Source organism: Drosophila virilis, chromosome 4, assembly GCF_030788295.1.
Source record: "Drosophila virilis strain 15010-1051.87 chromosome 4, Dvir_AGI_RSII-ME, whole genome shotgun sequence".
Classification (NCBI taxonomy): domain Eukaryota; kingdom Metazoa; phylum Arthropoda; class Insecta; order Diptera; family Drosophilidae; genus Drosophila; species Drosophila virilis.
Window position 1 is genome coordinate 28,145,553 of NC_091546.1, and position 27,003 is coordinate 28,172,555.

General features: G+C 42.0%; 7 protein-coding genes across 8 annotated transcripts; 5 read left to right on the top strand and 2 right to left on the bottom strand.

Annotated features, from left to right (window-relative positions):
- Positions 1-1,497: 1,497 nt before the first annotated feature.
- LOC6634043 (tenascin-X) lies at positions 1,498-4,302 on the top strand. The gene is made up of 2 exons (XM_002057461.3): positions 1,498-1,761; positions 2,385-4,302. Exons 1-2 carry the CDS (start codon positions 1,552-1,554, stop codon positions 3,999-4,001), a joined length of 1,827 nt encoding a protein of 608 aa, XP_002057497.1. The 5' UTR covers positions 1,498-1,551; the 3' UTR covers positions 4,002-4,302.
- Positions 4,303-9,295: 4,993 nt separating this feature from the next.
- Positions 9,296-11,206, top strand: NimC1 (Nimrod C1). The gene is made up of 2 exons (XM_070208995.1): positions 9,296-9,394; positions 9,469-11,206. Exons 1-2 carry the CDS (start codon positions 9,296-9,298, stop codon positions 11,119-11,121), a joined length of 1,752 nt encoding a protein of 583 aa, XP_070065096.1. The 3' UTR covers positions 11,122-11,206.
- Positions 11,207-11,223: 17 nt separating this feature from the next.
- NimB5 (Nimrod B5) lies at positions 11,224-13,979 on the bottom strand. The gene is made up of 3 exons (XM_002057459.4): positions 13,568-13,979; positions 12,877-13,419; positions 11,224-11,397 (listed from the first exon to the last, which is right to left on the bottom strand). Exons 1-3 carry the CDS (start codon positions 13,894-13,896, stop codon positions 11,301-11,303), a joined length of 969 nt encoding a protein of 322 aa, XP_002057495.2. The 5' UTR covers positions 13,897-13,979; the 3' UTR covers positions 11,224-11,300.
- An 889-nt stretch (positions 13,980-14,868) lies between these two features.
- NimB4 (Nimrod B4) lies at positions 14,869-18,198 on the top strand. The gene is made up of 3 exons (XM_032433155.2): positions 14,869-15,264; positions 16,125-16,688; positions 17,587-18,198. The coding sequence occupies exons 1-3, from the start codon at positions 14,972-14,974 to the stop codon at positions 18,089-18,091; spliced, it is 1,362 nt and encodes a 453-aa protein (XP_032289046.1). The 5' UTR covers positions 14,869-14,971; the 3' UTR covers positions 18,092-18,198.
- Positions 18,199-18,429: 231 nt separating this feature from the next.
- NimB3 (Nimrod B3) lies at positions 18,430-19,003 on the top strand. The gene is made up of 2 exons (XM_002057457.4): positions 18,430-18,665; positions 18,733-19,003. The coding sequence occupies exons 1-2, from the start codon at positions 18,505-18,507 to the stop codon at positions 18,938-18,940; spliced, it is 369 nt and encodes a 122-aa protein (XP_002057493.1). The 5' UTR covers positions 18,430-18,504; the 3' UTR covers positions 18,941-19,003.
- A 2,475-nt stretch (positions 19,004-21,478) lies between these two features.
- Positions 21,479-24,180, top strand: NimB2 (Nimrod B2). Its single transcript, XM_002057456.4, has 3 exons — positions 21,479-21,943; positions 22,624-23,160; positions 23,800-24,180. Exons 1-3 carry the CDS (start codon positions 21,594-21,596, stop codon positions 24,110-24,112), a joined length of 1,200 nt encoding a protein of 399 aa, XP_002057492.1. The 5' UTR covers positions 21,479-21,593; the 3' UTR covers positions 24,113-24,180.
- Positions 24,057-26,189, bottom strand: NimB1 (Nimrod B1). Of its 2 annotated transcripts, none has more exons than XM_002057455.4 (4): positions 25,983-26,189; positions 25,367-25,924; positions 25,081-25,284; positions 24,057-24,409 (listed from the first exon to the last, which is right to left on the bottom strand). In XM_002057455.4, exons 1-4 carry the CDS (start codon positions 26,165-26,167, stop codon positions 24,151-24,153), a joined length of 1,206 nt encoding a protein of 401 aa, XP_002057491.1. In that variant the 5' UTR covers positions 26,168-26,189; the 3' UTR covers positions 24,057-24,150. The 2 variants fall into 2 exon arrangements, with proteins under 2 accessions (XP_002057491.1, XP_015025273.1); XM_015169787.3 differs by having other exon boundaries at positions 25,367-25,908; positions 25,983-26,149.
- Between the last annotated feature and the right edge of the window lie 814 nt (positions 26,190-27,003).

Sequence of the window (27,003 nt, forward strand, 5' to 3'; positions counted from 1 at the left end):
CTCATATATTCTTTATTAAAGAAGTCTATGGTATTTCTGGTCTCGTCGGCGTAGATTTCGTATGATGTCACGTTAGTTGTATGTACTAAGTAACATCATTCGTCCCAGATAGTAACGTCAAAGTTTATTGTTAAGTTTCAAGGTGTCAATAACAAAAATAATAATCGTCAGAAGTTGTGGGTAATAGCTGCGTTAGCCTTAAACATAAAATAATACGTGAAATGTGAAAAGTAGTCTTCCTTACGTAATGCTGTCCTTATGGAGCACGCTCCCCCTAATAAGAACTGTTGTGCCCAGATCGGCCTCTATATTTATTATTTTATTTCCAAGTCGCTTGTTTGATTTTAACCAACTCGGCGTTCCTCTTCAATGAAGACGGCTTATGTATGTATTCTATCAAAAGCCGCCTTTAGATCTATCGAATATTTTTGATAGAGGGAGAGAATATTATTATATCCTTCAGATAGACGATACAAATAGAGCCGACAAGATCGCGGAGGACATTGTCCCTGACTCTTTGGAATGTGGCTAGGGCGTTATTCACGCCGAAAGGCACACGAATGAATTCAATATGACCCCTATTGGTAAAAGCTGTTTTCTGCCTGTTTATACTATTCATTTGGTTGTTGGTTGAAAAGTTGTTTGATTTTCCATATTGATCTAAAATATTGTTAATGCTGGAACTTAGGTGTTATTTCGCCAAGCCTGGTTGGGCTTATCGTGGACAAACGTCAACGGCGTCTTCTTCTTCTGCGTCGTCACATAAGGACTCGGGGCCTATGGGGCGTCTCCTGTGTCGTGGTTAGAGGAGGTTCTTAAGGGATCTCCACTTGAGCCTCCTGACTACACACCTCCCAACGAGGTCTCCTGCTACCCGGTTACAAAGTTTTGGAGTGTCTGAATCCGTCTTCGATTTGTACGAGATGCAATTCCTCAAAAGTGGATAGTGTATATCCAAGTTGGCGCTACTACGACGTTGTAAACTGTCCGGTTGCTGTGAGGTGGCAATGGACTGTTGTGGTTTAGTAGCCAGCTGGCCTTGGCCATCTTAAAGCGGCACTGCTTGAGAAGGCCGTCGATGTTAGCCCCACAAGTAAGCCACTTATCGAGTACAATTCCAAGATTCTTGACTCTTATAGGGCGAAGGGGCCTGCCATCTATCCAGATTGCTTGAGCCTTGCCACGCCTCAGAGGGTAGTTGACTGCCTGGCACTTCGAGGCATTGAGCTGGATGTTCCACCTGCGACCCGAGCTCACAAGCAAGTGGATGTATTCCTGGGCCCCATCAGTGGCTTCGTACTCACGTTATTTCACTTTTTGTATTATTTTTCCAATCAGGAGTCACGCAAATATAATTTTCTTTACAAATCTCCACAAAGTTTAATATATTTATATAACTAAATGTAATGGTCTCTAATCGAAAATGTTTCTGCGGTTACGAAATCCAGGCTACAAAAGGCACGCAACACTGGTCCATGAATCAGTTATATATAAAAGTTCGGAAAGCAAACTACATAAAGGAATATTGTGAAAATATCGCGTTATGCAAATATGTCTGGAGTTGGGCGTTTGCTGTTTCCAATATGCTTGCTCCTGGCATATTTTACCTACATTCTGTGCGATGATACGCCAAATATGAACTGTTTGCCCGTGCTGGTCGCCAAAAACAAAACCATTTCTGAGGAGGTGAAGCACTATCGAATGGGTCCAAATGGTGCGATGCGGGAAAAGAAAATCATGGAGCATTTCAACGTTACAGTGGTATGAAATACATAAAACAAAACTCGAATGAAAAAAATGATGAAAAGAATCTATGGCAGGCCAAAGATCAAATACTCTTGTAGAGTTGTGACGGCAAAACGGAACATTTATTATATATAAAAAAATTGTTTTTCTTAAGCTTTATAATATAGTATTCCAATGTTGATATAAGATATAAAATTATGTGTTAGCTGAAGATATCTTAAGAAACAGAAAGGTTTTGCAAACAAAACATTTATATCTGACCAATTGTACCTATGACAGCTATTAAATATATTGTGGTCCGATCTAATCGTTTCATCGTTTCCCTCATATATAGAGGCTAGCTTGCATAGAAGCACTGAGTCGGAAATGGCTATATATAACGTAATATAAACTGAAAACTCTCCAAGTGTTCATCTAATAACGGGAGGATTAATATAGTTCGATACATTATAATTTGGCAGGGGTGTCCGTCCAATGGGTGTGGTCACTGGGATAGTTTTCACTCAACTAAATGATGTCAAAGCTGTCTGTATAATAATATGTATTACTTTTGACACAGAACTAGAAACTCTCTACAAGAGTATATAGAAATATAAATATAAATATCCTTTTAAACAAGAAAGCTGTTCACCCAATAGGTAAGCATAGAATATCCGGCGAATTGTTTGCGCAGCTGTGAGCCCAGGTGCAGTCGTCATGCGAATTGTGTACAGCATGGACGGAATGAGCCAGAATGTATTTGCCAGAATGGTTATCGATTTGAAACTATAAATGCCGAGCTGCGTTGCATGCCGCAATGCGATCAGAATTGTGGCAAACACACCTATTGCCCCAAGCCGGGAGCCTGCAGCTGCTGGAAAGGCTATCAGCGAGCCGCGGGGAATGCGACAAGCTGTGAACCCATTTGTCAGGCAGATTGTGGACTCCATAAACACTGCGCTAAGCCCAATCAGTGTGAGTGTAATGCTGGTTACCAGGCGGACGCACTGGGTCAGTGTCGGCCCATATGTAAGGCCTGTGGTGCACACGAGGAGTGCGTGCAGCCGGAGCAGTGCGTATGCAAGGCGGGCTACAAACGGAATACGGAGGGGTTGTGCCGTCCTCATTGCTCCAAGACATGTGCGCTAAATAAATACTGCGCTCAACCGGAAGCATGTGAATGCCTAGCTGGCTACAAGGAAGATATGTTGGGCGTTTGCCAGCCCATTTGCGACAACGAGTGCGCACCGAACGAGGCATGCAAAGCTCCGGGGCATTGCGATTGCCTCGACGGCTACAAGCGAAATCTAACGGGCAAGTGTGCGCCGCAGTGCTCCAAGGAGTGCCGCCTAAATAGCCACTGTGTCCGGCCAGAGCTGTGCCTGTGCAACGAGGGCTATGCGGACGACAAGTGGGGCAGATGCCAGCCCCAGTGCAGCATGGCGTGCGGTGCTCATGCGCGCTGCATGCAACCGGAACATTGTGAATGCGACGTTGGCTATCGGAGGGATAAGCAAGGCGCATGTCAACCCAGCTGCCAGCAGGATTGTGGTGAGCATGGCTATTGCAGCGAGCCGAATAAATGTAGCTGCCTGGCTGGCTATCGGATGTCCGAGCAGCGCCAGTGTAGGCCCATATGTGTGGCATGTGGCAAGCACACGCACTGCCCCCGACCGGGCAAATGCGAATGCCTGGCAGGCTATGAGCGAGCGGCTAGTTCCGAGAGCGAAGACTGCCAGCCCAGCTGCCCGGACGATTGTGGTGTCCACGACTATTGCAGTGGGCCGGGCATATGTGCGTGCCATGCAGGCTATGAGCTGGATGCGGAGGGCAGCTGCGCGCCCATCTGCGCGCCGCAATGTGAGCAGCACAGCTATTGTGTCAGTCCGGGCAACTGTGCCTGTCGTCCCGGCTACTTGGGCGAGGGCAATCACTGTGTGCCCCAGTGCAGCATAGAGTGTGGCGACAATAGCTACTGTTCCCAGCCAGAAAAATGCGAATGCATACCCGGCTATAAGGCAGATGATGCGGCTAATCGCAACTGTTCCAGCTTGACTTCGCTCTGGTTCATCGTCTTTGTTTGCATTTGCGGCTTGTTGGGCATCGCTGGACTTGCCTCATGTGTGGCTTATGTGCTTGCCAGGCGCTATAAGAATCCCCCATATTGCTCCCATACGGATACGACTGGTTCAGATCTGCGTACCATTGATCTGCGCCCATACGATACGAGTGTGGAGGGTATTCAGAATAGTGCATTTACTACGGAAAATATTTAAAAAACCCTTTTCTATGTTTAACAGAAAATAAAGAAGAAATTTATGTTTTTCTCTATTAAAATTACCATGAATCAATTGGACGCGCTTAGGAACAACTCTTCATGCGGTTTCTTTGTGACGCATCGAAAAAACCTCAAATAGTAGAATAAATAAATCATACGGCGAGTGTGCTGCGTGTTCAATCATCTCCGTTGAGCGCTAAACAATATATTCTAAATTTAGTGAGCATTTTAAATAATCTAACATATTTTATTTCCAACCGAAAGTATAGAGGGGCATTCGGTATAATGATAGGATAATAAAGATGTTAAGTATTACTTAAAAAACTGCTCTCTACGTTTTACTTAAAATGTATCCGATTCTAAACTTTATTAAACATTATTTGCTCTGAGTGATTAAATAATGACGCCCTGGGCGACTGCCTTATTGAACGACTGATTTATCGACCATCTGATTGACTAACTGGCTGGAAGATGGATTATCTAATTGATCGAATGACCGACTTGAAAACTTATTAACAGACTGACTGATTGATTGACTTACCGACTGACTAACTGACAAACTGATCAACTTACCGACTGACTGACTGATATAATGACTGATTTTTCGATCTCCTGACTCAATGTCTAATTGGCTGAGAGGAGGACTTATTAACTGATTGACAAAATGCTTATCCAACGGCTGATTGACTAACTGTCTGAATAACCTATAGATTGACTGACAAGTTCACTCACTTACTAACTTAACCGAATGTATGAATGAATGGTTAACTAACTGAGTGAGTATCTGTTCGACTGACCATCCAATTGGCTAAGGGGTGCATATGACATGAATGATTGAATGATTGAAAGTGCTTTTTATTAAGATTACAAAAATTGCATAAATTCTACACAATAGCTCAAAATCTAACCAATAGTAAACATTACTAAAAATATTTTTTTATATTAATGTTTATATATAAAATATAGAATTTATTTTACATCTTTATATTATATCTCAAAAAGCTTTGAAAAGGATTTGTGATCGGAGGGTAAATAAACAGCCTTCATACAAACGTATTCTTCTAATTTACCACTGTTGCGGGTGGAATTCCCCAAATCGTTAGAACACGAATTCAATATTTACAGCTTTGAAAATAATTTTGAAGCAAATCGGAAAAAATGAAAACGTCACCAAAAAAAAACTTCGAATTGCACTTTTTACCTATGATGCTTTGATTCAGCGAAAAATGTAAAACAGGTCTCAAATGATTCTTCTTTTGGGTCCTTGAAAATGAGCTTAAGCGCGAAACGTCACCCATCACCCATTTCCACCAAGAAGTGTTAGATTTTCCAGTAAGTGCGAAACATCCCTCAAATTAATTTAAGCAATGAACTTTGAAATTGATGGTAAACAAAAAAGTTTCATTATAACTTTTTCGCGATCTAGCCATGTCCGTCTGTCCGTCCGTCCGTCTGACCGTATGTATGAACCTAAGGATCTCAGAACCTATAACAGCTAGAGACTTGAAATTTTAGATGTAGGTCCCCCTAGTGCCTGCGCAGATCGAGTTTGTTCCCGATAATCGATAACTCACTCCGTTTCCAAACAATCGGTAAAAAGCAGGCAAAAATAAAATATCGACATCCTGTTATTAAAGCAAATTGGGTAAATAATAAGACCTAGAGTTACCAAACTTGACATAAAGCTTCTGAAATAGAATATATATATGCATTTGATGTTAGAAGAAGAGGGTTCAGGGTATCCCCTAGTCGGGAGCTCCCGACTAGAATCTCTTACTTGCTTTCTTGTGTGGTTTCAATTTGATAAAGTTCTAATGTATTCCAAGGTCTTCAGTACTACAGTTGATAACATATACGGAATTTGATATATGAAGCATGTTTAGTATATGTAACTCTCTCTTTTTTTCTCTCTATCTCTCTTTCTCTATCTATCTCTCTCTCTCTATCTATCTATCTCACTCTCTCTTTCTCTCTCGCTTGTTCTCTTCGCTGTTTGTCTCCTACTGGTAAGTATTGCAATAAAATTTTTTTCAAAATATGATCCGCAAATGTTGCTTCTACATTTTTAATGTCATTTTCTCTTATCGAATCAGCATAGCTTACGCAATGTTTTTCAGTTGCAATATTTGATTTTATAAAGAATTAAGAAATTTTAACGTATGTCAGTATTAGCATAGAGCATTAGTCAAGTTCCAAAACAGATCCGAGTCTCATTAAGTTTAAAACGCGCTTCTGATCTGAATCAAGTTTTAATTTTGATAATTGTTAAGTGATGTAAAGTTTTTACCATTTTTTTATAGGTTTGTTGTTGATTTTATATCATGTTACAAGTACAGCGGTATATGGATCAAGAGTGTGTATGAGGAGAAAAAAGTTTCGAGCATTCATTACCCGACATGGTATAGGAAGAAGAAGGAATCACCGAACTGAATACCTATTGCAACCAGAGGTATGATTCCAAGATGATGTTTATTTAGCAAATATTAATACCGATGAGACAAGCTCTAGGTAAATTAAGCGCATTTTTAGGATATTATTATTATTATATTTTTATTATTTTGTAACTATAAAGGGTAATGGAAATTACTATTTTGATTTTAACCATCAACCGAACTGGTAATCAGTTGCCCAAAAGTCAGATCAAACTTATGTTGCTTAAGTCAGAGGAACCATAACATTAATTTAATTATTATAATGCTGCAATTATTATTTTGATTAAGATTATTCTAATAATACGAAATACAAAAATCCGAAAATAATATAAATCATATAAATTAAATATGAATCAAAAAATAATAATTGACTCATACTCCTAAAGGCGAGCTTGAGATTAGGCCTTGCTAGCAAGACAAATATATAGAGCCATGGAAATGCTGACTTTTGGATACCCTAACGCCAGCTTTTAGGTACATAAATTTAAACGGAAACGCAGTGAAAAACATTTGCAATATTTAACAACGTTAGTTTTTCTTCGTTTTCTGTTCATGTTTACAAAATACTAAAAACAGACGAACGTGTGAATATAACTAATATACACTCTATACACACTATTTTAAGCAGCTATCAAAATAAACGGATGTATTTGCAAAACTGTAGATTTTGTGGCCGTCCGACTCTCAGACTTCGAGTAGTTGTGCTTGAATTGTGCTCGTGATAGGTACTTGAATAATTTAAACAATGCAGTTTCTATATTTTAGAGCATGTTTGTTGTTTGTCCTTGTTGGTTTATGTTCAACAAAGATGTGCACTCGTTTGAAGAAGATATCTTACTCTGAAATGGTGCCAAAAACCGTGACAATTACGTACAAGACGTGGGTTTTGGGAAAATTAAAAAAACGAACTGATTTGCGCTATTTTCCCGAGGTTAGACAAACAAATTGTAATGCTAATTGTTTATTATATATAAACTTTTGTTGTTTAACAACTACATGACTCTGGAATATTTCTGTCTGCTTGATATTTAAAACTCTTTTGTTATAACATAGAGGCCAAGTTTTGTAAAATTCTGGTGATCATTCATTTAATTATTATTATTTAATATTCTTAAATTTAATATGAAATATATTTGATTTACAAACAAATCCAAAGACAAGAATATTTCCATTTTCTATGAAAATTTGTGTAAATAAGTGAGATAATTTCGTAAATAAAATTCTATTTCTCTTTAAATTATTATGAATAAAGTTCCTAAATAAAATATGGAACTACAAAGATATACTGAAACATGATTATTTTTATCAGACTAAGGAATTTCGCCCACAGTATTAAAACTTTCATACTTGAGTCGAGAACAAAATTCTTGCTGTTTTATCTCACTATAATATTAATAATTATTTTATTGTTGTTTTATTATTATTATAATCATCATTATTATTATTATTATTATTATTATTATTATTAATATTATAATTGTTATTATTATTATTAATATTATTATTATTATTCTTATTATTGTTGTTATGATTATTATTATTAATATGGTTATTATTACCAATAATATTGGTAATATTTTATTTTATTTTATTTTATATCTTAAAAATTTAAGTTATTATTAAATTTATTATTATTAAAATAAATATGATCATGATTATGATTATGATTATGATTATGATTATGATTATGATTATGATTATGATTATGATTATGATTATGATTATGATTATGATTATGATTATGATTATGATTATGATTATGATTATGATTATGATTATGATTATGATTATGATTATGATTATGATTATGATTATGATTATGATTATGATTATGATTATGATTATGATTATGATTATGATTATGATTATGATTATGATTATGATTATGATTATGATTATGATTATGATTATGATTATGATTATGATTATGATTATGATTATGATTATGATTATGATTATGATTATGATTATGATTATGATTATTATTATTATTATGATTATGATTACTGATTATGATTATGATTATGCTTCTGCTTGCTTCTGCTTCTGCTTCTTCTGCTTCTGCTTCTGCTTCTGCTTCTGCTTCTGCTTCTGCTTCTGCTTCTGCTTCTGCTTCTGCTTCTGCTTCTGCTTCTGCTTCTGCTTCTGCTTCTGCTTCTGCTTCTGCTTCTGCTTCTGCTTTGCTTCTGCTTCTGCTTCTGCTTCTGCTTCTGCTTCTGCTTCTGCTGCTTCTGCTTCTGCTTCTGCTTCTGCTTCTGCTTCTGCTTCTGCTTCTGCTGCTTCTGCTTCTGCTTCTGCTTCTGCTTCTGCTTCTGCTTCTGCTGCTTCTGCTTCTGCTTCTGCTTCTGCTTCTGCTTCTGCTTCTGCTTCTGCTTCTGCTTCTGCTTCTGCTTCTGCTGCTTCTGCTTCTGCTTCTGCTTCTGCTTTCTGCTTCTGCTTCTGCTTCTGCTTCTGCTTCTGCTTCTGCTTCTGTTTGCTTCTGCTTCTGCTTCTGCTTCTGCTTCTGCTTCTGCTTCTGCTTCTGCTTCTGCTTCTGCTTCCGCTTCTGCTTCTCCTTCTGCTTCTGCCTCTTCTTCGCCTTCCTCTTCTTCTTGCTTTTGTTCTTCTTTTTCCCTCTTTGCCTTCTCCTCCCTCTTCTTCTCCTTCCTCTTCTTCTCTCTTCTTCTTCTTCTTCTTCTTCTTCTTCTTCTTCTTCTCCTTCTCCTTCTCCTCCTCTCCTTCCCCTCTCTCCCTCCCTCTCTCCCCTTCCTTCTTCTGCCGCCGCCTCCCTCCCGCTCTGCGCCGGCCTCTTCTTGCTGTCTTGGCTACGAAGGCTCAGCTTTCAATTGCAAGCCCATTTGTAGTGCAGGTTGTCCCAGCAATGGTTACTGCAGCGCGCCGGATCAATGTAGCTGCAATTATGGATATTCTGGTGCAGATTGCAGTCCCACTTGCCACAGCTGTGGCAAACACAGCTACTGTCAGTCGCCGGGCGTGTGTGAATGCAACGCGGGCTTCAGGCGGACCGACCAATCATACGATTGTCTGCCGCAGTGCGTTCAGTCATGTGGAGATCACAGCTTCTGTGCGGCACCAGATACCTGTGAGTGTCAGCTGGGCTATGAGAGATCCGTACCCGAAGCAACCTGTCTGCCTGTGTGCGTGCCCAGCTGCGGCACCAACAGCTACTGCATGGAGCCCAATGTCTGTGAGTGCTACGAGGGCTACATGCAAGAGAATGGAACATGCCTGCCCATCTGTGATGCGGGCTGTGGGCGAAACAGCAGTTGTGTCAAGCCAGGAGAATGCCAATGTGATGAGGGCTACACGAGCTCCGATGAAGGTAACTGCCAGCCCATATGCAGTCAAGGATGTCCGGAGCACAGCAGCTGCGGCAGACCAGGAGAATGTCTGTGCGATGAGGGATACACGAGTTCCGTAAAAGGTAGCTGTGAGCCCGTCTGCAGTCAAGAATGTCCGGAACACAGCAGCTGCGTGGCACCAGAGCTGTGTGCATGCAGCCCTGGCTATGTCCAAAACAAGGAAAATCTGTGTGAACCCCATTGCCCAAAGGGTTGCTTTGACTATGCGAGATGTGTGGCACCCGATGTGTGTGAATGCTATCCCGGCTATGAGCTGTCGCAGGCTGGGCAAAAGTGTCAACCCACATGCAGTCAGGGCTGTCCAAATGGCTCTTGCTTTGCGCCCGAGGTCTGTGCGTGCAACCCTGGCTACCTAATGGGTCCCAACAACAACTGCGAGCCGCAATGCAGCCAGAGCTGTGTACATGGCAGCTGCATCGCACCCGATATGTGTGAATGCGAGCCTGGACATCGGTTCGCTTCAGATTCGCGGCATATCTGCGAGCCGATCTGTGAGCCGGCCTGCCAGCTGGGCACGTGCATGGCGCCCCAGCTATGCATCTGCCATTTGGGACATGAGCCGATGGGTCCATTGGGCTCAGGCTTGGAGCACGTGTGCAAGCCGAGCTGCTCGACGAACTGTGTGAATGCCACTTGTCTGGCGCCTGATGAGTGCAGCTGCAATGCAGGCTATGTGCCCGCAGACGAAGCCAACCCCAATATCTGCAAGCCCAACTGCAGTCACGGCTGCTCCAATGGTGACTGCGTGGCGCCTGAGCTGTGCCAGTGCCATCCTGGCTACGAGAGCACTGCAGGTGGCTGCCAGCTGCAGCTAGAAACGACCACCGATTGGATGACAACGACATTGGCCACCACTGACCATCAACCAGAGCAGCTGCTGCAGCAGCCCTGGACAAATTGCAGCAGCGGCTGCCGCTGCTGGCACCTATTGATTGATGTGGCGCAGACTACGATCAAGTGCGCCAACATCTGCAGGGATGCCTATGACCAGCCCTGCCTGGAACTTGGCCAGTGTCGGTGTGTGGAGTCAACTGGTCAGCTGCTCTGCCCGGCTGCGAATGGGCAGCTGGAGCAGCGCATGGTCTGTCACGTGGACGCACCCAGGGCCAGGAACCTGAGCGCTGGCGAGGCGGCACACAACGTTGACCAGATTAAAAGCAGTGCAGTCAAATGGCCATCGATCCTGGCCTGGTGTCTGGGCAGCTGCATCCTCTTGCTGGTCGTGATTGTGGCCAGCCTCGTCTACTTGACTCACAGACGCCAGAAGGCGCTTGCTCAGCAAGTCGATGGACTCAGCATTGTCAACTATGTCCATGAAACTTAATACAATTTTAATATTTTTGTCATTATTATAAATATTGTTATCTTTAAACTATTATGGAGGATCTGTGTCGCCTCAGGTGGATTAATATAAATTTCTTCAGTATTTGTTAAATTTAATAAAAGTGTATTTTATTTATAATAACAATTATAATAAAGCAATAAGCTTCTTCAAGTTGACACTCAGACGGGCACACAAATCGTGGACTGTTCGTGGTACGTAAAGCCGGGATCACAGATGCAACGGTTGCGACTCACACAAATCCCATTGTAACATTTTCTGTGGAATATACGTGGAATATAAAAGTCAAGTAAGATTTTTGAGTTATAAATACATTATACATTTAACTCAACCTTGATATTTCCAGTCTATTATATATTTTATATAAACTAAGTTTAAGCCCAGATCAAAACTTAAATTAATTTCTATCTAACCAAAGGATGTAGTATATTTTTGTGTTGCATATTTTTATACCCTGAAACCATTAAAAATGGGTATAAGGGTATATTGTATTTGTGCGAAATCCAAATGTATGTAACAGGCAGAAGGAAGCATCTCCGACCCCATAAAGTATATATATTCTTGATCAGCATCTATAGCCGAGTCGATCTAGCCATGTATGAACGCAAGGATTTCAGAACCAATAAGAGCTAGAGACTTGAAATTTTAGATGTAGGTGCTCCTAGTTCCCGCGCAGATCGAGTTTATTTCCGATAATTGATAACTTACTCCGTTTCCTAGCAATCGATAAAAATCGATTTCGATATTCTGTATTTTGGGAAATTTTGGTAAATAATAAGAGCTAGAGTCACCAAACTTGACATAAGCTTCTAAAATAAAATATATATATGCATTTGATGTTGGAAGAAGAGGGTTCAGGGTATCCCCTAGTCGGGAGCTCCCGACTAGAACCTCTTACTTGTTTTATTTATTTATTTTTGTTTTAAAACCGTTTTAAGATTCTAACCAAAGTCTAAGCTTGCTGCATGTGGAAAATCTGCTAAGAGTAGCTAACCAAAATTCAAGGCAGCAGTTTTTGTTTTTGTCTTTTTTTTTTTGGCTAGGCAACCAGCTGAGATGATTTGGGCTGCCTGTCCCTTTGTTCGTCTGCCATCTGTGGAAACGCTTCGATTGCGGAAACTACAAAAAGACTTCATATTTGAAATTTATATATATGCATAGAAAAAACCCATGTTGAAAGGTAGAGCCCTACGATTTGGTATATAAGAAATTTTGCATGCACTTTGCAATAATAACAAGTAAGAGTACCCTGAACCCGCTTCTTTCAACATCAAATGCATATTCCATTTTAGAAGCTATATGTCAAGTTTGGTGACTCTAGCTCTTATTATTTACCAAAATTTCCCAAAACTAGGAGCACCTACATCTAAAAATTTCAAGTCTCTAGCTCTTATTGGTTCTGAGATCCTTGGGCTCATACATACGGACAGACAGACAGACGGACATGGCTAGATCGACTCGGCTATTGATGCTGATCAAGAATATATATACTTTATGGGGTCGGAGATGCTTCCTTCTGCCTGTTACATACATTTGGATTTTGCACAAATACAATATACTCTTATACCCATTTTAAATAGGTTCAGGGTATAATGAAGTTAATCAAGAATGAATTGCCCTTATTTAGTCAGGGATTAATAAAAGAAGAAGCAGATCCGCTGCGCCAAGGTGCATATGAATGTGTGGAATTAAGCTTGGGTTCATGGTATCTGCTATTGACAGTATACACATACTTACTGATAGCAATCGCTCTGGCAGACGCCATCCTTTAGCGTGTAGCCAGGACCGCAGTCGCACTGATTGTTGTCCCTGCAGATTCCACCGATGCCGCAGTCCGGGTCACAAACGGGCTGGCAGCCCTCATTGGTCAACTGATAGCCCTTGGCGCAGCTGCAGACTTCCGGCTCGGTGCAATTGTGACGCTGGTTATTGCCACAGCCGGTGCTGCAGATGGGCCGGCAGAAGCGACGGCTCTCGTCCAGCATGTAGCCCATGTCGCACTGGCAGCTACCATCCAGATAGCAGCGTCCATTCTGGCAGCCAATGGGACACGCGAAGACGCAGTCCCCATTATCATTGCGCACAAAGCCCTCGTAGCAATCGCACTCGCCGGGCACACGGCATCCACCGTTTTGGCAGCTGCAAATGGGCCGGCAGACGGTGACGCCCTTCAGGCGAGTGGGCGTGTAGCCGGTGCAGCAGACCTCGATCGAGGACAGCTTGTTGGCCATGTCTGTCTGGATGAGATTGGCCAACGGATATTTGGACACAGTTTCAGCACTAGACGCAGGGCAAACAGTTCTGTTATAAATACGTTCCACTAACAGAAAATGCCTCTTGGGCGGACAGTCACTTGAAATTGTGGCTGTTCGCTCTAGAGAGCTTTCACTGTTCATCTAAAAAGGTTAAATAATCTGCGGCTACTTACGGTACCCAAATGCGACATTTGTGCTGCTCACGACTCGAAACGCCCTCATGGGCACGCAGCAAATACTCACGCCTGCGCGGCTGCTGGGCTACCGTTTGGTCCACCATGTCAAAGTTCAGGGCGCCCGGACGCTGGTAAAGTGTCTGTGGGGCAGTCTGTTGCCTGTGGCCAACTCCTGCATAGCGTCGCCCCTCCTGCTGCGCACGTCTGTTGTCATAGCGAGTGGGCGCATCGTATTCCGAGTAGCTGGGCACATGTGCCCCAATCCTGGACAGGCACATCAGCAGCAACAACTGGATCAGACCCTGGGCATGCCTGAGAGTACGCATTTTGTTGGCCCACGTCCTCCACTTTTATTTTCGATTGAGTTTTCGTTGTTTGCAAACCACTTGCTAAATGCCAACTGAGATCTCAAGTTTCGCTCGCGTTCCACTGCCCCAGTAATTTACTGTGGACCGCTTATCAGTTGTTTTGCTTTTTAGACTCAGCATTTCGGGCATGTTCTCATTGGCATTTCAAGTCTCCCAACTAAGCTGGCTCCACGAGAATTGTGGGTCCATTAGGCTGCTTCCCGCCAAACTATATATGTTTATCTATTTGAATTTTCCAAAAGAACACATTTTAAATTCATTTCTTGTAAGCTTCAATTTCAATTTAAAAATTCTTTAGTAATTGTATTTTTTTTTTTAAATTATTTTAAAATGTATTCATACTCACAATTTGTTAATAATAGTCGAAAAACAGCATACAACATTTTATTTAATAATTAAATTAAATTAATTCTTTAATTAAAAATAATTGCATTCTTTTTTTAATTTAAAAATCTTTAAATAATTGTAGGGCACACAACATAATACATTTTATTTATTCCCCATTTTTTTTCTATTTTAAAGTGCCTTTATACACACAATATTTATTAATAATAGTTAAAATAGCATACATTTTAAATTTGTTTATTTATTAATGAATGTTAATGAATGTTTACTTATTCGTTTTTTTTTACAAATTTGTACGCTTACAACAAAATATTATTACTGCTACGTATACGTAACGCAACAGCTTGCGATATTTATATGTTTATATGCCTCTCTCACTCTTTCTCTCTCTTGGTTTGTCTTGCTTTACAGATCTGTCAAGTACTCTTAATAAATCTAGTGGTTCGCCGTCTCTTGCTAATATTTTTAATTGAAAGCCCGTCCGCTTATCGCGGCTTCCCTCGCAGCTGCGATTAAGCGCTGACCCGTTTCTCCAACTGCTGCCGCGGTTGCTCCGGCTGCGGCTGTGACTGCGGCTGCTGCCACACAGTAAACAACTGAGAGTTGAACGCTGCAGTGCCACAGGCGAGGTACTGGTTTGGCATCGAGTCAAACAGGAAACGAATCAGTTGCTTCCAACTGCTTGAATATGGCCAGGCTGTTGCGCGCTGTGGCCCTGCAGGCCGGTCTACTGCTGATCTACCTGTGCCTGATGCACGCCCTGGAGCTGCAGTTGCACGAACAGCAGCTGCAGCAACAGCTGCTGGACGAGCAGCTGCGCCTGCACCAGCAACAGCAGATGCTGCAGCAGCAGCGCGAGCAGCAGCTCCAGCAGCGACGCTATTCCTCGACGACATCCACACGTAAGCCCTATATAATACCCCAAGGCCTGTCACTGCCCCAGCGAGGCGTCTACCCGGATAAATGCTACCGGGAAGTGCCGTAAGTACACTTAGAGATTAGAGTTAAGTGTTAATGGAAAATTTATATGTCCCAAACAAAGCTTTCATTAATTATTACTATCTGAAAATTTTTGTGAAAACAATTTTGGGCGATATTTCAATGGAATCATAAATAATTTAAAATTGAAAAAATATATGTTATGTAAATACTTCAAAGTATTGCACAAAATAATCAACTTTTGTTTCGAATATTTAGAAAAAATCTAGAAATCTAATTATATTTAAAAAACAATTTTTTTAATTAAATTTAAAACATCATTTTTCAATAAGTCAAGCGTGGCTTAGCAGACAGAAAGTACACTGATCCCTCGCATATTTAAATGTTTTTCTGTCTGGAGTATATTTAATTATTTAGCCAAAAAAAAAAATATTTTAATGACCCATTTATACCTTCAAAATTGAGTTTTTACGCACTTTATATACAGTATAACTTCCACACCATATAGTATAACTTCCTGGGTACAACCAAAGAAAATATAAACACTAAAATGAGTAACGCCCATACATTTGAATGCGACGCAAAATTTCTAGCCTGGCCTTTCATCTGGCCTTTAAGGCTTCGTACGGCATGCCTGCCGACTGGACCTGACGAACGAATGCCGAAGTCGCGGCTTGTTGTATGGCGTTACTCATCTTAGTGTTTATATTGTGTTTGGTACAACCATGTCTGTCAGAAGGAGTCCATCTTAAGCACAATAAAAGCAAAACACTTAATATTTGTGGTACATTTGGGATACCTGCGCTCGTTACCCAAATTATAATTATGATTACCGGGTTAAATTGTTTTGCATTATTTATATTTTGTTAATTTTGTATCAAATTATTGTGTTTTTCCTGCAGCGCGGTTTTCTTTCAATACGACAAGGAGCTCAAAATCGTGGGCAATAGCAGCACAAATCCGTACTTCAATGTGATCGAGGTCTGCTGCAAGGGCTGGCGCAGGTACGAGTACGACTGGTCGAGATGTGTGCCGGACTGCGGGGAGCGTTGCCAGGAGAATGGCTTCTGTCTGCCGGGTGGGCGGTGTCAGTGCTTTACGGATTTTGTGCTCAACTACCGCAACGATTGTGTGCCCACCTGCCCATTGGGCTGCCCCCATGGCCAGTGCTATTTAAATGGCACCTGCCGCTGTGAACGGGGTTACGAGCTGGATGGCTCGAAACGCTTCTGCCAGCCGCAGTGCAATACGACCTGTGGCCACAACGAAGTCTGCCTGGAGCCGGGCAAGTGCGTCTGCGCCGAGGGCTATGCCCGGGGACTGCGCGAATCGAATGCCCTCGGCTGTCAGCCTATGTGCATACCCGATTGCGGCTACGGACACTGCGTGGCGCCCAATCAATGCGAATGCTTTCCGGGCTATCAGAAACGCATGAACCGCAGCTCCTGCGAAATCAATTGCTACATGTGAGTACTTAAGTGGGGAAATAATACTCATATTTTAATAATGGGTATGAATATAGGCTGAACCAACAATTCAGGATTCAAACAAATGAAAAGTTTTTATATAGTCAACAATTTGATTTCCAAAAGTTTTTACTATATATTTTATTTTCTTAAATTAAGGGTATCGAAGCAAATTTCATGGTATTTATTATAGTGTAATATTCAAGAGCTTAAAGCAAGAATATAATATACAATAGGCATGATTAACGACAGGTTTTTCAACTTTTCTAATCTTGAATTCAAGCCAATCATTTTTCGTCATTTATATGATTTGGTTAGTATTTAGTTTCGAAAAGGATGTTTATATTTTTTAATATAATATAATACTTTTATTTTATTTTAGTACACTATTACAAATAAATATTGTACAATTGTATAAAATATGAAGACCCTCCATTCACTAAAAATTATATCTTGAATTGTCTTAAAACAGCTTCCAAAGCCGAAAGAATATTTAAGCCAAAGCAGCCTCTCACAACTAATCATATTTTTTAGCTAGTATATCAAAAAGTATATATATGTAGTCTTGAGCAGCCAATCATTCAAGCAATCGAAACTCCAACCTGTGCTACAAACAGATAAAGTTTGCTTAAACCGATCGATAATTAGAAATAAAGACACCCAATTTAGGATATAACTTTCTGTGAGAGTGTATAAAGCTTTAAAGTAATTCCCATTTTGAATACTTCCCCCATATATATCAATAAATCTCATTTGAAGAGCTGCAGACTTGGGTGTTGGTAGTTACGCATATTCGAATTTCATTCCAAAAACGTCGGTCTATAAGCTATAAGCATAGTTACTTGAGAATTGTTTTTAATGGTATATATGCCTCTCTCTCTCTCTCTCTTCCACATAGGCGCTGTGAGAATGGCTTCTGTGCCAATCAAACCACTTGCGTGTGCCAGAACGGTTACCGCTACGATCAGAATACGACCAGCTGTCTGCCGGACTGTGGCGATGACTGCCTGAACGGGGTCTGCGTCTCGCCGGGCAATTGCCGCTGCTTCAATGGGTATTTGCGGAATCGGGAGCGCTGCGATGCGGTCTGCGAGCGTGGCTGCGGCTTTTATGGGCGCTGCATAGCGCCCAATGTGTGCGGCTGTGCGGTGGTGGCCGGTCCCGAGGAGAGCTATCAGCGGTGCGAGAATGGCTACTGTAATGCGGAGGGGCATTGTCGCTGCCTGGAGGGCAAGACGCGCTTCATAGACAAGTGCATGTCCCCGGATACGGTGACCACCTACGCCTCCATCAATCCGTTGCGGGTGAATGCCTCGCTAATGCACGAGTTCGAGCTCCTGTTGGGCAGGCATTTCATACTGGGCGCTGCTGGCATGATCGATTCAAACAGATGGTGGGTCTAGGCTGGCGATAATAATATTCTACATCCCATATATATTCTCAAAATAAATTGTATTTACAATTTCGATGTCAAGCACAAAGAAATTGTTGGCTTCAAATTGAAATGAAATGAGCTTATCAGTGAGCCATGGGCGTAGCTATGGGGGGCCCTGTATTTGGACTCTGCATGATAAACACTTTCTGACGGTTCCACTCTGTAGTTACACAGCTTGCCACTTGCTGTTCCTTGTTATTTATATTTTATTACAAAAACCCCCTTTTCGCTACGCCACTGCTCATAATATATACGAAGATCAGTTCTTTAAAAGCAGAGCTTAACACGAGCGCAGCTCAGTAGCTCGATAGCCCCGCGATCGCAAGTGTATTATCTCCAGAGAGAGAGAGAGAGAGAGAGAGAGAGAGAGAAGAGAGAAACATGCTCTCGCACATCAAAATTAGTGGCCTGCTGATTATTTGCCTTACATTGTCACTGCCTAGGCATACATTAGGCCAATTCTGGAAACTGAGTCAATATGAGAACTGGAAGCGCGAGATGCTGGCGAGCCGTGAGTCGGGCATCTGCTACAAGACCCAATTGTAGATATACCCAGTCGAACTAAGCCTGCCAACGATCTCAAGATCATATATACATATATATTTACAGTGTTAATACTTTGAATCCGGAGCTGAGGCAACGTCAGATCTCATATTGCTGCGATGGCTATGTGAATCGCGGCAGTTCCGAAATTCTGAAATGTGAGCCCATCTGTGCGGAGGATTGCGCTCACGGTATATGCCTCTCGCCGGGATACTGTGAATGTGCGCCAGGCTATAATAGAGAACGGGCACAGTGCCGCAAACATGGCGATTAAAACTGTAAAGAAAAACTAAATAATAGTCTTCCATTAAACCAAAATTTGTTAATGTGTTAAAAAGTCTTATAATCTGTTTTTTTTAAGTTCCAACTATCTTTTGGTAGCGGATCTCTTAACATTAATACTCCTCTACTAACATTTGGCTGTCATTAAGCATTATAAAGCGTTACAGTATATCGTAGTAGGTCAATATTCCAGCGATCTTAGATTTTCAAGCATGCACAGCATACACCTACATACATACATCTAATAGAGTTTTTTTTTTAATATTAACATTTACATTGCGGATAACCATTGCGGATAACACGGCTAGAGAGCATTTATCCAGACAATTGATATTGTAAGTGGTGACAGCGTTAGAAATACTCGTTCATTCTATTCCTGTTTATGCGCCAATGCTATTGATTCCATTACAGCCATCTTATACAAAAGAGAGTTTTTTAAGAGATTTGATTCTAATGTGTTTTAAGCTCACGTCATTAGCGCGTATTGCTTTCGATCCCTTTTTGGATAGCTGGATAGCTGAGCGCATTGTGAATGGTGAGAGCGTGGGGGTAATTTTATCTTAGCTCAGGCGCGGTTTAGTCTGTGCGCGTCTGCTCTGCTAAACGGTTGTGTTTTGTGTAAAGACACAGCCCTTTCTTAGCTGTGGAGTTTACGGCAATGCAATCTCTATTTGACTAACTACTTTTTCTTAATTATTTACCGTATGAAATAAAATTTGTTTTTCATAGTCGTCTGGATGTGTTTCGCATTTCAATATCCGATTGAAATGTAAAGTCTTTACCTTTCGTCTTTTGTTCGTTTATATAATGAAGTAAAGTGAAAATAGAGAATGGATATAAATAATTATATTGTTTTTGGCGTGAGCGTGGGAGAAAATATTTCGACAAGCTGAGCTTTTTTTGCCGTTTGCTCTGCAGATTGCAGCTGCTAAGGCTACTATAAATGAAATGAACGGGTACTCAACCAAGAGCCATTAAGCAAAGAGCGACCATGTAAATGACGTGCCCCTGAAAGTTACAATTCTTGTAATTGTGTTAGTGTAAACGCCGGCCTTCTGTAAGAACGAGCCCATGGCGCGGATTTAGTCTGTGTGCGTCTACCTGGTTAAACGGTCGCAATGCCTGCAAGTGCAATCTGATCGTGCTGTGTGTTTGTTAATATATCTCTTAATATATTATTTCAAATTAAAACTTCATCTTGTTCTCCGTTTTTTTTTTTTGGAGGTATGCCAAGAATTGTCGCTTTGGAAAATAAAAGGCAGTGTGGGGAAGAGAGGCAGTGTGAATGCTCCAAAAGCTTCATTTAACAATGAATGTTGTAGCTAGTTAAATTTGATTTTGTTGAAAATGCTCACAAAGAACATATAACATTATATAGACTTAAATTTTGAAAAAAAAAACACTTTGTTTTGGTATTTATTGGTATTTATTGTTGATAGAATGATTTTATTTGCACAATGTCCACAATCCATCTCAGTCTCTGTTTTGTTCATAAAGTTGACATTGTGGATGATGTGAATGTGGGAGATAATTAGCTTAATGCTTTTATTACAGTTTGTTTTGCATATTGCAGCTGCTTCAACTATTCTGCATGTTATAAGCATCAGTTAATGTAATTGACAGTCCGACTAAGAGAACTTAAGCAAAGAGCGGCCATTCCGCATAACGTGCGTCTGCTAGTTACATTGTATTAATGCAATTGTATTAGTGCATATAACATTGCAACGATTTAGTCTGTGTGCGTCTGCTCTTTTTAATGGTCGGATACCTCGCATGCGTATGTATGGGCTGGTGTTTGTATGTATGTATCAGTATTTTATCCGTTTGCCGTCTGTGTGAGCAAGAGATTGAGATTGAGTGAGTATCGTAGATCTTTTATTGGCAAGCTAATAATTGTCTTCGTTCTAACAATTATCATTGCAAACATGAATTATTGCAAAAAGTCATGTTTAAGTTTTTAGTTAGCAACTTTAAAAATAGGATAGATCTATATTAATATATATGTGCAACTCATATGCACACATTGATCATACTAGTGTGTTGTGATTTATTATTTTTATTTATCGCGAGATAATTGCGAATAATTCAAAGTTTAAAATGCAATAAAAATTTCGTTGGAAAATTTCTAATAATTTAGAGTTGGTTTTTGAATTGTAAGCAGAGTATTGCGCAGTCGGTTGCGACCGATTCAATTGCTCTCACTTGTTATTCTAGATGATTGCCTCATTTGATGATCACTCATCGATTTCTCGGAAGTGCTCAAAAAATTCACTGAATATTGTTTGTTTGCCAGCGGGCAAAATAAAACATTGTTTTCGCTGAGCTTGGCTTAGGCCCTCCAATAACAACAATACAAATAAAATCAGTAATAAACACCAGATGTGAGAGTAGCCTCCAGTATTATTGATAGGCAAATCGCGAAGTGCTGATTATGGCGGAGGTCGGGGATAAGAGACTGGCGCTTGGAGGCTAGAGGCCCGCGATTCGCGATTCCACTGCGAGGCTTTTGAAATTGAATTTAGAAAATTTGCTTAGCGCTTAGTTAAAGTGCAGCAGCTGTGAAGAGCGGACGTGTGCAGTTCATCCTCCGCCTACTTAAACAATTTTACATAGAGTTCCAAGCAAACCAAGTGACATCAGAGATCATGAGCTCATCGTGGCAGCTGTTCAGCTGGGCAGCGCTGATACTGGCTCTCTGCGGTGTGGGCGAGTCGCAGTTCAAGACGGCGGGCATCAAGACGCGTCAACCTGTACAGGTGGCCGGCAATCTACAGCTGTCCAGCAATGCCAGCAGCGAGCAGATCCAGACGCAATATGGCAGCTATGGCAGCTACGCCAATTTTGTGCCCGCCGAGACTTATCAGGGCCCAGCCGGACACTACGTCCAGTCCCTCGACCAGGTGACGCGAGCTCCGCAGGTGCTCGATGAGACGGCGCTGTTCATCAATAAAACCCGTTCGGCTATGGCCAGCGGCATCTGCTACAAGGAAGTTCCGTAAGTATGACAAGTGGAATGTGTTAGGCGCTGCATATTCAAATACATATGTATATACGTAAATTCCCATTGCATGAGCTAGAATTATTATTATCGCGCAGTTCTAAGTAATTGAAAATAGGGCAGCTACACACATTGAACTAACAACCCCGACATCCTCGACTTGCCTGATAATGAAATGCGTCTTCAAGTTTAATTTCATTTGTATAAATATTATCAATTTGTTGTGTTATGTTTATATGTTTATTTATGTCATATTCAAATAACAAATGGGAATAGACCCTGAGCAAAATAATATACATATATAAGAATGGAGCTTAGAAGCTTTTAAAATAAGAAATGCGATATCCCATTGAGTGTTACTCAATGTCTTTAACCGAACTAGTTATACAACAAATGGTATCTTCCCGCAGTTAGTAAAATGTTCACATGTTGGAATCATAGGGCGTTAAAGCTCTTTCAATTTAAGGTGCCTTCCACTTTACTTTACGATTCTCATAAACCCAAGTAGATTCTATCTATCTATTCATACTGAGGGAAGCATTATAAGTTACAGCTAAATGTATATGAGAGTTTTAAGAAGGGTCAATGGCCAATTAAAAATTCCTTCTGTCTTTTACTCTTCTCTATATATGTTTCAACTTGTTATTGACCAAATCTGTGCCTCTTTCTTTTTGTAGAACCGCCTCGTTGTTGCACGGCTCTAGGGAAAAGTATGTTGGCAACGGCACCACCCCGGACCTCAGTCAGATTCAGGTGTGCTGCGAGGGCTACGAGCGCAATCCCCATATTTATCGACGCTGCGAGCCGGTTTGCGAGGACGACTGCCCCAATGGCATATGCACGGCACCCAATACCTGTGTATGCATGCCAGGACATGTGAGAACCGTTGAGGGTAAATGCATCTCCACCTGCCCACTCGGCTGCGGCAATGGCGTGTGCGACGATCAGAACGAGTGCCGCTGCCGTGAAGGCTACACACTGGACCCTGTAAGTCGCAAGTACTGCCTGCCGGAATGTAATCCGGGCTGCACCAACGGCCGCTGTGTGGCGCCCAACAAATGCGACTGCCTGCACGGCTATCGTCGTGCCGCCGATGGCAGCTGTGCTCCCGTCTGCGATAGCTGCGAAAATGGCCAATGCACAGCGCCAGGACAATGCAGCTGCCACTCGGGCTACCAGCAGCTGCAAGGACGCTGCGAACCCGTTTGCGAGCAGTAAGTATGCAATGCCATCCACACTCACAACACCTATCTAAGCAGTCACAGTCCCATATCGCAGTTCACAATAAAAGAAAACGCAGTACCCACATCAAATATAAAAGTCACAGTACCATATAACCCCAGTCTTAGCCACATTCCCATTTCACATTCAGAGTAACACTTTATAATGTTCAGTTACAGCTGACTTCTGACCGTTATCACAGCACCCAAAGTCACAGTCCAATGCTAATAGTCACAGTCGCAGTTCATAAATAATTGCTAACAGTCGCAGTCGCAACTAACACAAAAATCGTCACTGTCGCTTTCACTGTCAATTAACAACAATCACATTCACCATGCCCATATAAACATACAACGTCTCACTAATCACAGTTACAAATAACCATCAGTCACAGTGAGTCACTTTAACAGTCACAAAACCTACTAGTCTCAGTCACGTTCCAATATCTACTGACATTAACGTTCTTTGACTTCGCCACACAGTTGGAGTCATAACTAAAAAGTAACTTTCACTGTCACAGTGTACAAATTCACACTTACAGTCCAACTGAGAGAGTCACACTGAGAGTCATAATCATGTTTACAGTCGGATCTAATTTATACCGTAATTCCTGCCCAACTCCCAATCCACAGACCCTGCAAGAACGGCGGCCGTTGCATTGCGCCCAATACCTGTGAATGTGCGCCCGGCTACGATTGGGAGCGAAAGAGCGGATCGTGTGTGCCCCACTGTGATGCAGCCTGCCTGAATGGTGTCTGCATAGGCCAGAATCAGTGTGAGTGCAAGCCAGGCTATGTCTTGGATGAGCATCAGCGCAACATCTGCCAGCCGCATTGTCCGCAGGGCTGCCCCAATGGCTTCTGCAGTGCGCCCAACTTTTGCATCTGCAAGCCGGGTTTCATCAAGAGCGGCATCAAGGGACGTCAGAGCTGTCAGCCCGTTTAATTTTCGATTGTTTTGCACTTTTCAAATGTCACTTAAATCTACGACCAATTAAACAAACGTCCAATCAGCGCATTAAACTCGTAATTCAACTCGTCATCGTGCTCCTTGCGTCGTTGTCGGCTGCTCAGTTGTTGCTCAATCTGCTGCGGCTCCAGGCACTTGCCGAGGAAGTGCGTCCATCCGGCGGCGCACTGGCAATGCCCATTGGCATCGCAGCTGCCGTTTATGCAATGCTGTTCATCCGGTCCACAGCCGCATACGTTGGGCGTTACACATTTTCCGTAGAAGCCGCAGGAGCTGTTGATTATCATATGGTACTCATGAGTGTTTAAGTGTGTGCGATTCAAGGGCTGTGTGTATGTATTTCTGAGCATTATATTTTGTTTTCAGGCATTTTCTAAACTAATAAATATTTATAGCATTAGAGCCCGTTGTAAGATTAAGAAAATTGTTGCCTCATCAAAAGTTGATTCAGGATTATACTTCAATTGGGTACCAAATGGTTGAATGTTTGTTTCCCAGAGTATATTTTCATATTTTTTTCGATTTATACACTAGCCTAAATTTTTCTCGAATGTTTTCGATTTATTATTAATATAACTCCTGTAAGCACAGCAAGAAATGATGAGTTTGTGTATTTTTCGATTCAGCATTTTGAATTTATTAAAAGTTGCTTCCTAATTTATGGCTCAACTATTTTCGATCTTTCTAATACAAAACTAATTGAATTTTGCTTTAAATTGACTAAGTGAAGGATTTAAAAAGCAACCATATCTAAGTAAAATATCGTTATTTAACAGCACCAGTTGAGTTTAACAGAATATGTTAACAGATCTTAGAATATCGGTGCTTGGGGACTATTTCTTCCAATTAAAATGGAATTAAAGCTTGTTTACAAAACAGCTGACTATGCATACAATGAATTGGAAATCACGGGTTAAATAACATTTTTTTTTGTATAGACTCACCCCTCACACAAAGGCTCACAGCTGTTGCCGCGCAGCTCGTAGCCCTGGAAACAGCGACAGATCCCGGGCGCAATGCAAACCCCATTGCCATGCCCACAATCGTCCTGGCAGACGGGCAGGCAGCTGGTGGTGTTGTCATCATAGCGATAGCCCGCACGGCAGTGGCACTTGAAGCGGGACTCACAGAAGCCATTCTCACAGTTGCTGCAGGGGATGTTGAAGAGGAATTAATCAGGCCCGGTGAGTTGCTGGCAATTGAGAGAGTGTAGCATATGTATGTACCCACAGGTAGCACTCGGCCTCGCAGACATTGCGCTGCCGCCGCTTCATGAAACCGGGAATGCATTCGCATTCATTGGGCGCCACGCATTTGCCGTAGCCGCAGTCCGGCGCACAGATGGGCTGGCAGCCCATCTCTGGGATGCGTCGATAGCCCGGACTGCATTCGCATTTATCCGGCGCCACACACTGCTCATGCGTGCCACAGCCCTTGGGGCAGTGGGCGCGACAAAAGAGACGTGTCTCCGCGTCCAACGTGTAGCCCGCGTGGCAGGCACAGGTGCCATTCAGATAGCAGCGTCCATGTTGGCAGGCAATCGGGCAGGTGTGTATGCAAGCGCCCTGCTCGTTGCGGACAAATTCCGCAAAGCATTCGCAGCGTCCCGTTGCGCGACAGAAACCGTTGCGGCAATTATCTGGCGAACTGTGCGCACAATCCGGCACACAGTGTCCATTGTACGGATCCGTGCGATAGCCCTCACAGCACTGCTCAATGCGTTGATAATAAATGCTGGAGCCATTGCCACGCACCGGCGCCTCCTTGTGCGTCTGAAAGAATATGGCACTACGGAAATATTCGATATTTTCTATGATCATCTGGCGGCACTGTGCGCTATACTTACGGCAGCTCGCGCTGACATAAATTCGGACGCGTTTGACTAAGTGAATCGAACTCGCCGGGTGTGTGTATGTCGCCATATAGCTCCAGACTCGATCGTGACACTGCAGCCAAGGTGGCCGTCGACGTCAACGTCGCTGCCAGCAGCATTAGCAACAGCGGCTCGGTCCAGCTACAATTCCAGCGCATTTTGCGTTGTTCGCAGCTCCAGCTTCATCGAGGGAATGAGCATTTCGTGGCTTGTGCCCCTTGCCAGTGCGGTGCCTTATCAGCTACAGCTCACGCTCAGCTAAATTCTCTCCCTATTCTCAGACGAAGCAGTTCAGGAACTAGAGAGCATTGCCTAGTTTTTTTCTTACGCACAGATCTTTAATCTTTTATTCATGGGTATTTCTGAATATTAAACAAGAGGTTCTAGTCGAGAGCTCCCAACTAGGGAATACCCTGAACCCTCTTTTGACAACACCAAATGCAGATCGGGCTACACGCTCGTTTGAAATAATAAATATAAATTAAAAAAAAAGTTCCCCTGGCAGGTTTCGAACATGCAATTAACCAAATTACTTGCCGCCTTCTCTACTCAACAGCCACACCAGCCAAACAAACAAATTCGACTCGATCTGTGCGGGCACTAGGGCACTACAGTTAAAATTTCAAGTCTCTAGCTCTAATAGATTCTGAGATCCTTGCGTTCATACATACGGACAGATAGACGGACGGACATGGCTAGATCGACTATAGTTTATGGGATCGGAGATACTTCCTTCTGCTTGTTACATAAATTTGCACAAAAACATTATGCCCTAATTACCCATGTTTAATGGGTTCAGGGTATAAAAATACATTCAGGAATAGCCGAGAATGAAATTCTACTTAACTCAATTGATCAATATTTGTTTTGACTTATAATTGTTTGCTTGGCTGGCTTGAGGTCTAGGGCTTTTTATTTAAGACAAAATGAAAAGAAATTTGGTTTGAATTTACCAGCGAGCAGAACATGGAGAATAAAATATCAACAGCACCGA

Bases quoted from the DNA above. Each gene is read 5' to 3' on its own strand.
- NimB3 (XM_002057457.4), top strand. From the start codon at position 18,505: ATGCTCTCGCACATCAAAATTAGTGGCCTGCTGATTATTTGCCTTACA. The intron at 18,666-18,732 runs GTAGATATACCC...ATATATTTACAG, and splicing joins ATCTGCTACAAGACCCAATT to TGTTAATACTTTGAATCCGG.
- NimC1 (XM_070208995.1), top strand. From the start codon at position 9,296: ATGGTTACTGCAGCGCGCCGGATCAATGTAGCTGCAATTATGGATATT. The intron at 9,395-9,468 runs GTCAGTCGCCGG...TGTCTGCCGCAG, and splicing joins CTGTGGCAAACACAGCTACT to TGCGTTCAGTCATGTGGAGA.
- NimB2 (XM_002057456.4), top strand. From the start codon at position 21,594: ATGAGCTCATCGTGGCAGCTGTTCAGCTGGGCAGCGCTGATACTGGCT. The intron at 21,944-22,623 runs GTAAGTATGACA...TTCTTTTTGTAG, and splicing joins ATCTGCTACAAGGAAGTTCC to AACCGCCTCGTTGTTGCACG. The intron at 23,161-23,799 runs GTAAGTATGCAA...CCCAATCCACAG, and splicing joins TGCGAACCCGTTTGCGAGCA to ACCCTGCAAGAACGGCGGCC.
- NimB4 (XM_032433155.2), top strand. From the start codon at position 14,972: ATGGCCAGGCTGTTGCGCGCTGTGGCCCTGCAGGCCGGTCTACTGCTG. The intron at 15,265-16,124 runs GTAAGTACACTT...TTTTTCCTGCAG, and splicing joins AAATGCTACCGGGAAGTGCC to CGCGGTTTTCTTTCAATACG. The intron at 16,689-17,586 runs GTGAGTACTTAA...TCTTCCACATAG, and splicing joins TGCGAAATCAATTGCTACAT to GCGCTGTGAGAATGGCTTCT.
- NimB5 (XM_002057459.4), bottom strand. From the start codon at position 13,896: ATGCGTACTCTCAGGCATGCCCAGGGTCTGATCCAGTTGTTGCTGCTG. The intron at 13,420-13,567 runs GTAAGTAGCCGC...CCCTGCGTCTAG, and splicing joins AAATGTCGCATTTGGGTACC to TGCTGAAACTGTGTCCAAAT. The intron at 11,398-12,876 runs GTAAGTATGTGT...TATATTCCACAG, and splicing joins TGCCAGAGCGATTGCTATCA to AAAATGTTACAATGGGATTT.
- NimB1 (XM_002057455.4), bottom strand. From the start codon at position 26,167: ATGCGCTGGAATTGTAGCTGGACCGAGCCGCTGTTGCTAATGCTGCTG. The intron at 25,285-25,366 runs GTGGGTACATAC...CATCCCCTGCAG, and splicing joins TGCGAGGCCGAGTGCTACCT to CAACTGTGAGAATGGCTTCT. The intron at 24,410-25,080 runs GTGAGTCTATAC...GATAATCAACAG, and splicing joins TGTGAGCCTTTGTGTGAGGG to CTCCTGCGGCTTCTACGGAA.
- LOC6634043 (XM_002057461.3), top strand. From the start codon at position 1,552: ATGTCTGGAGTTGGGCGTTTGCTGTTTCCAATATGCTTGCTCCTGGCA. The intron at 1,762-2,384 runs GTATGAAATACA...TTCACCCAATAG, and splicing joins AGCATTTCAACGTTACAGTG to GTAAGCATAGAATATCCGGC.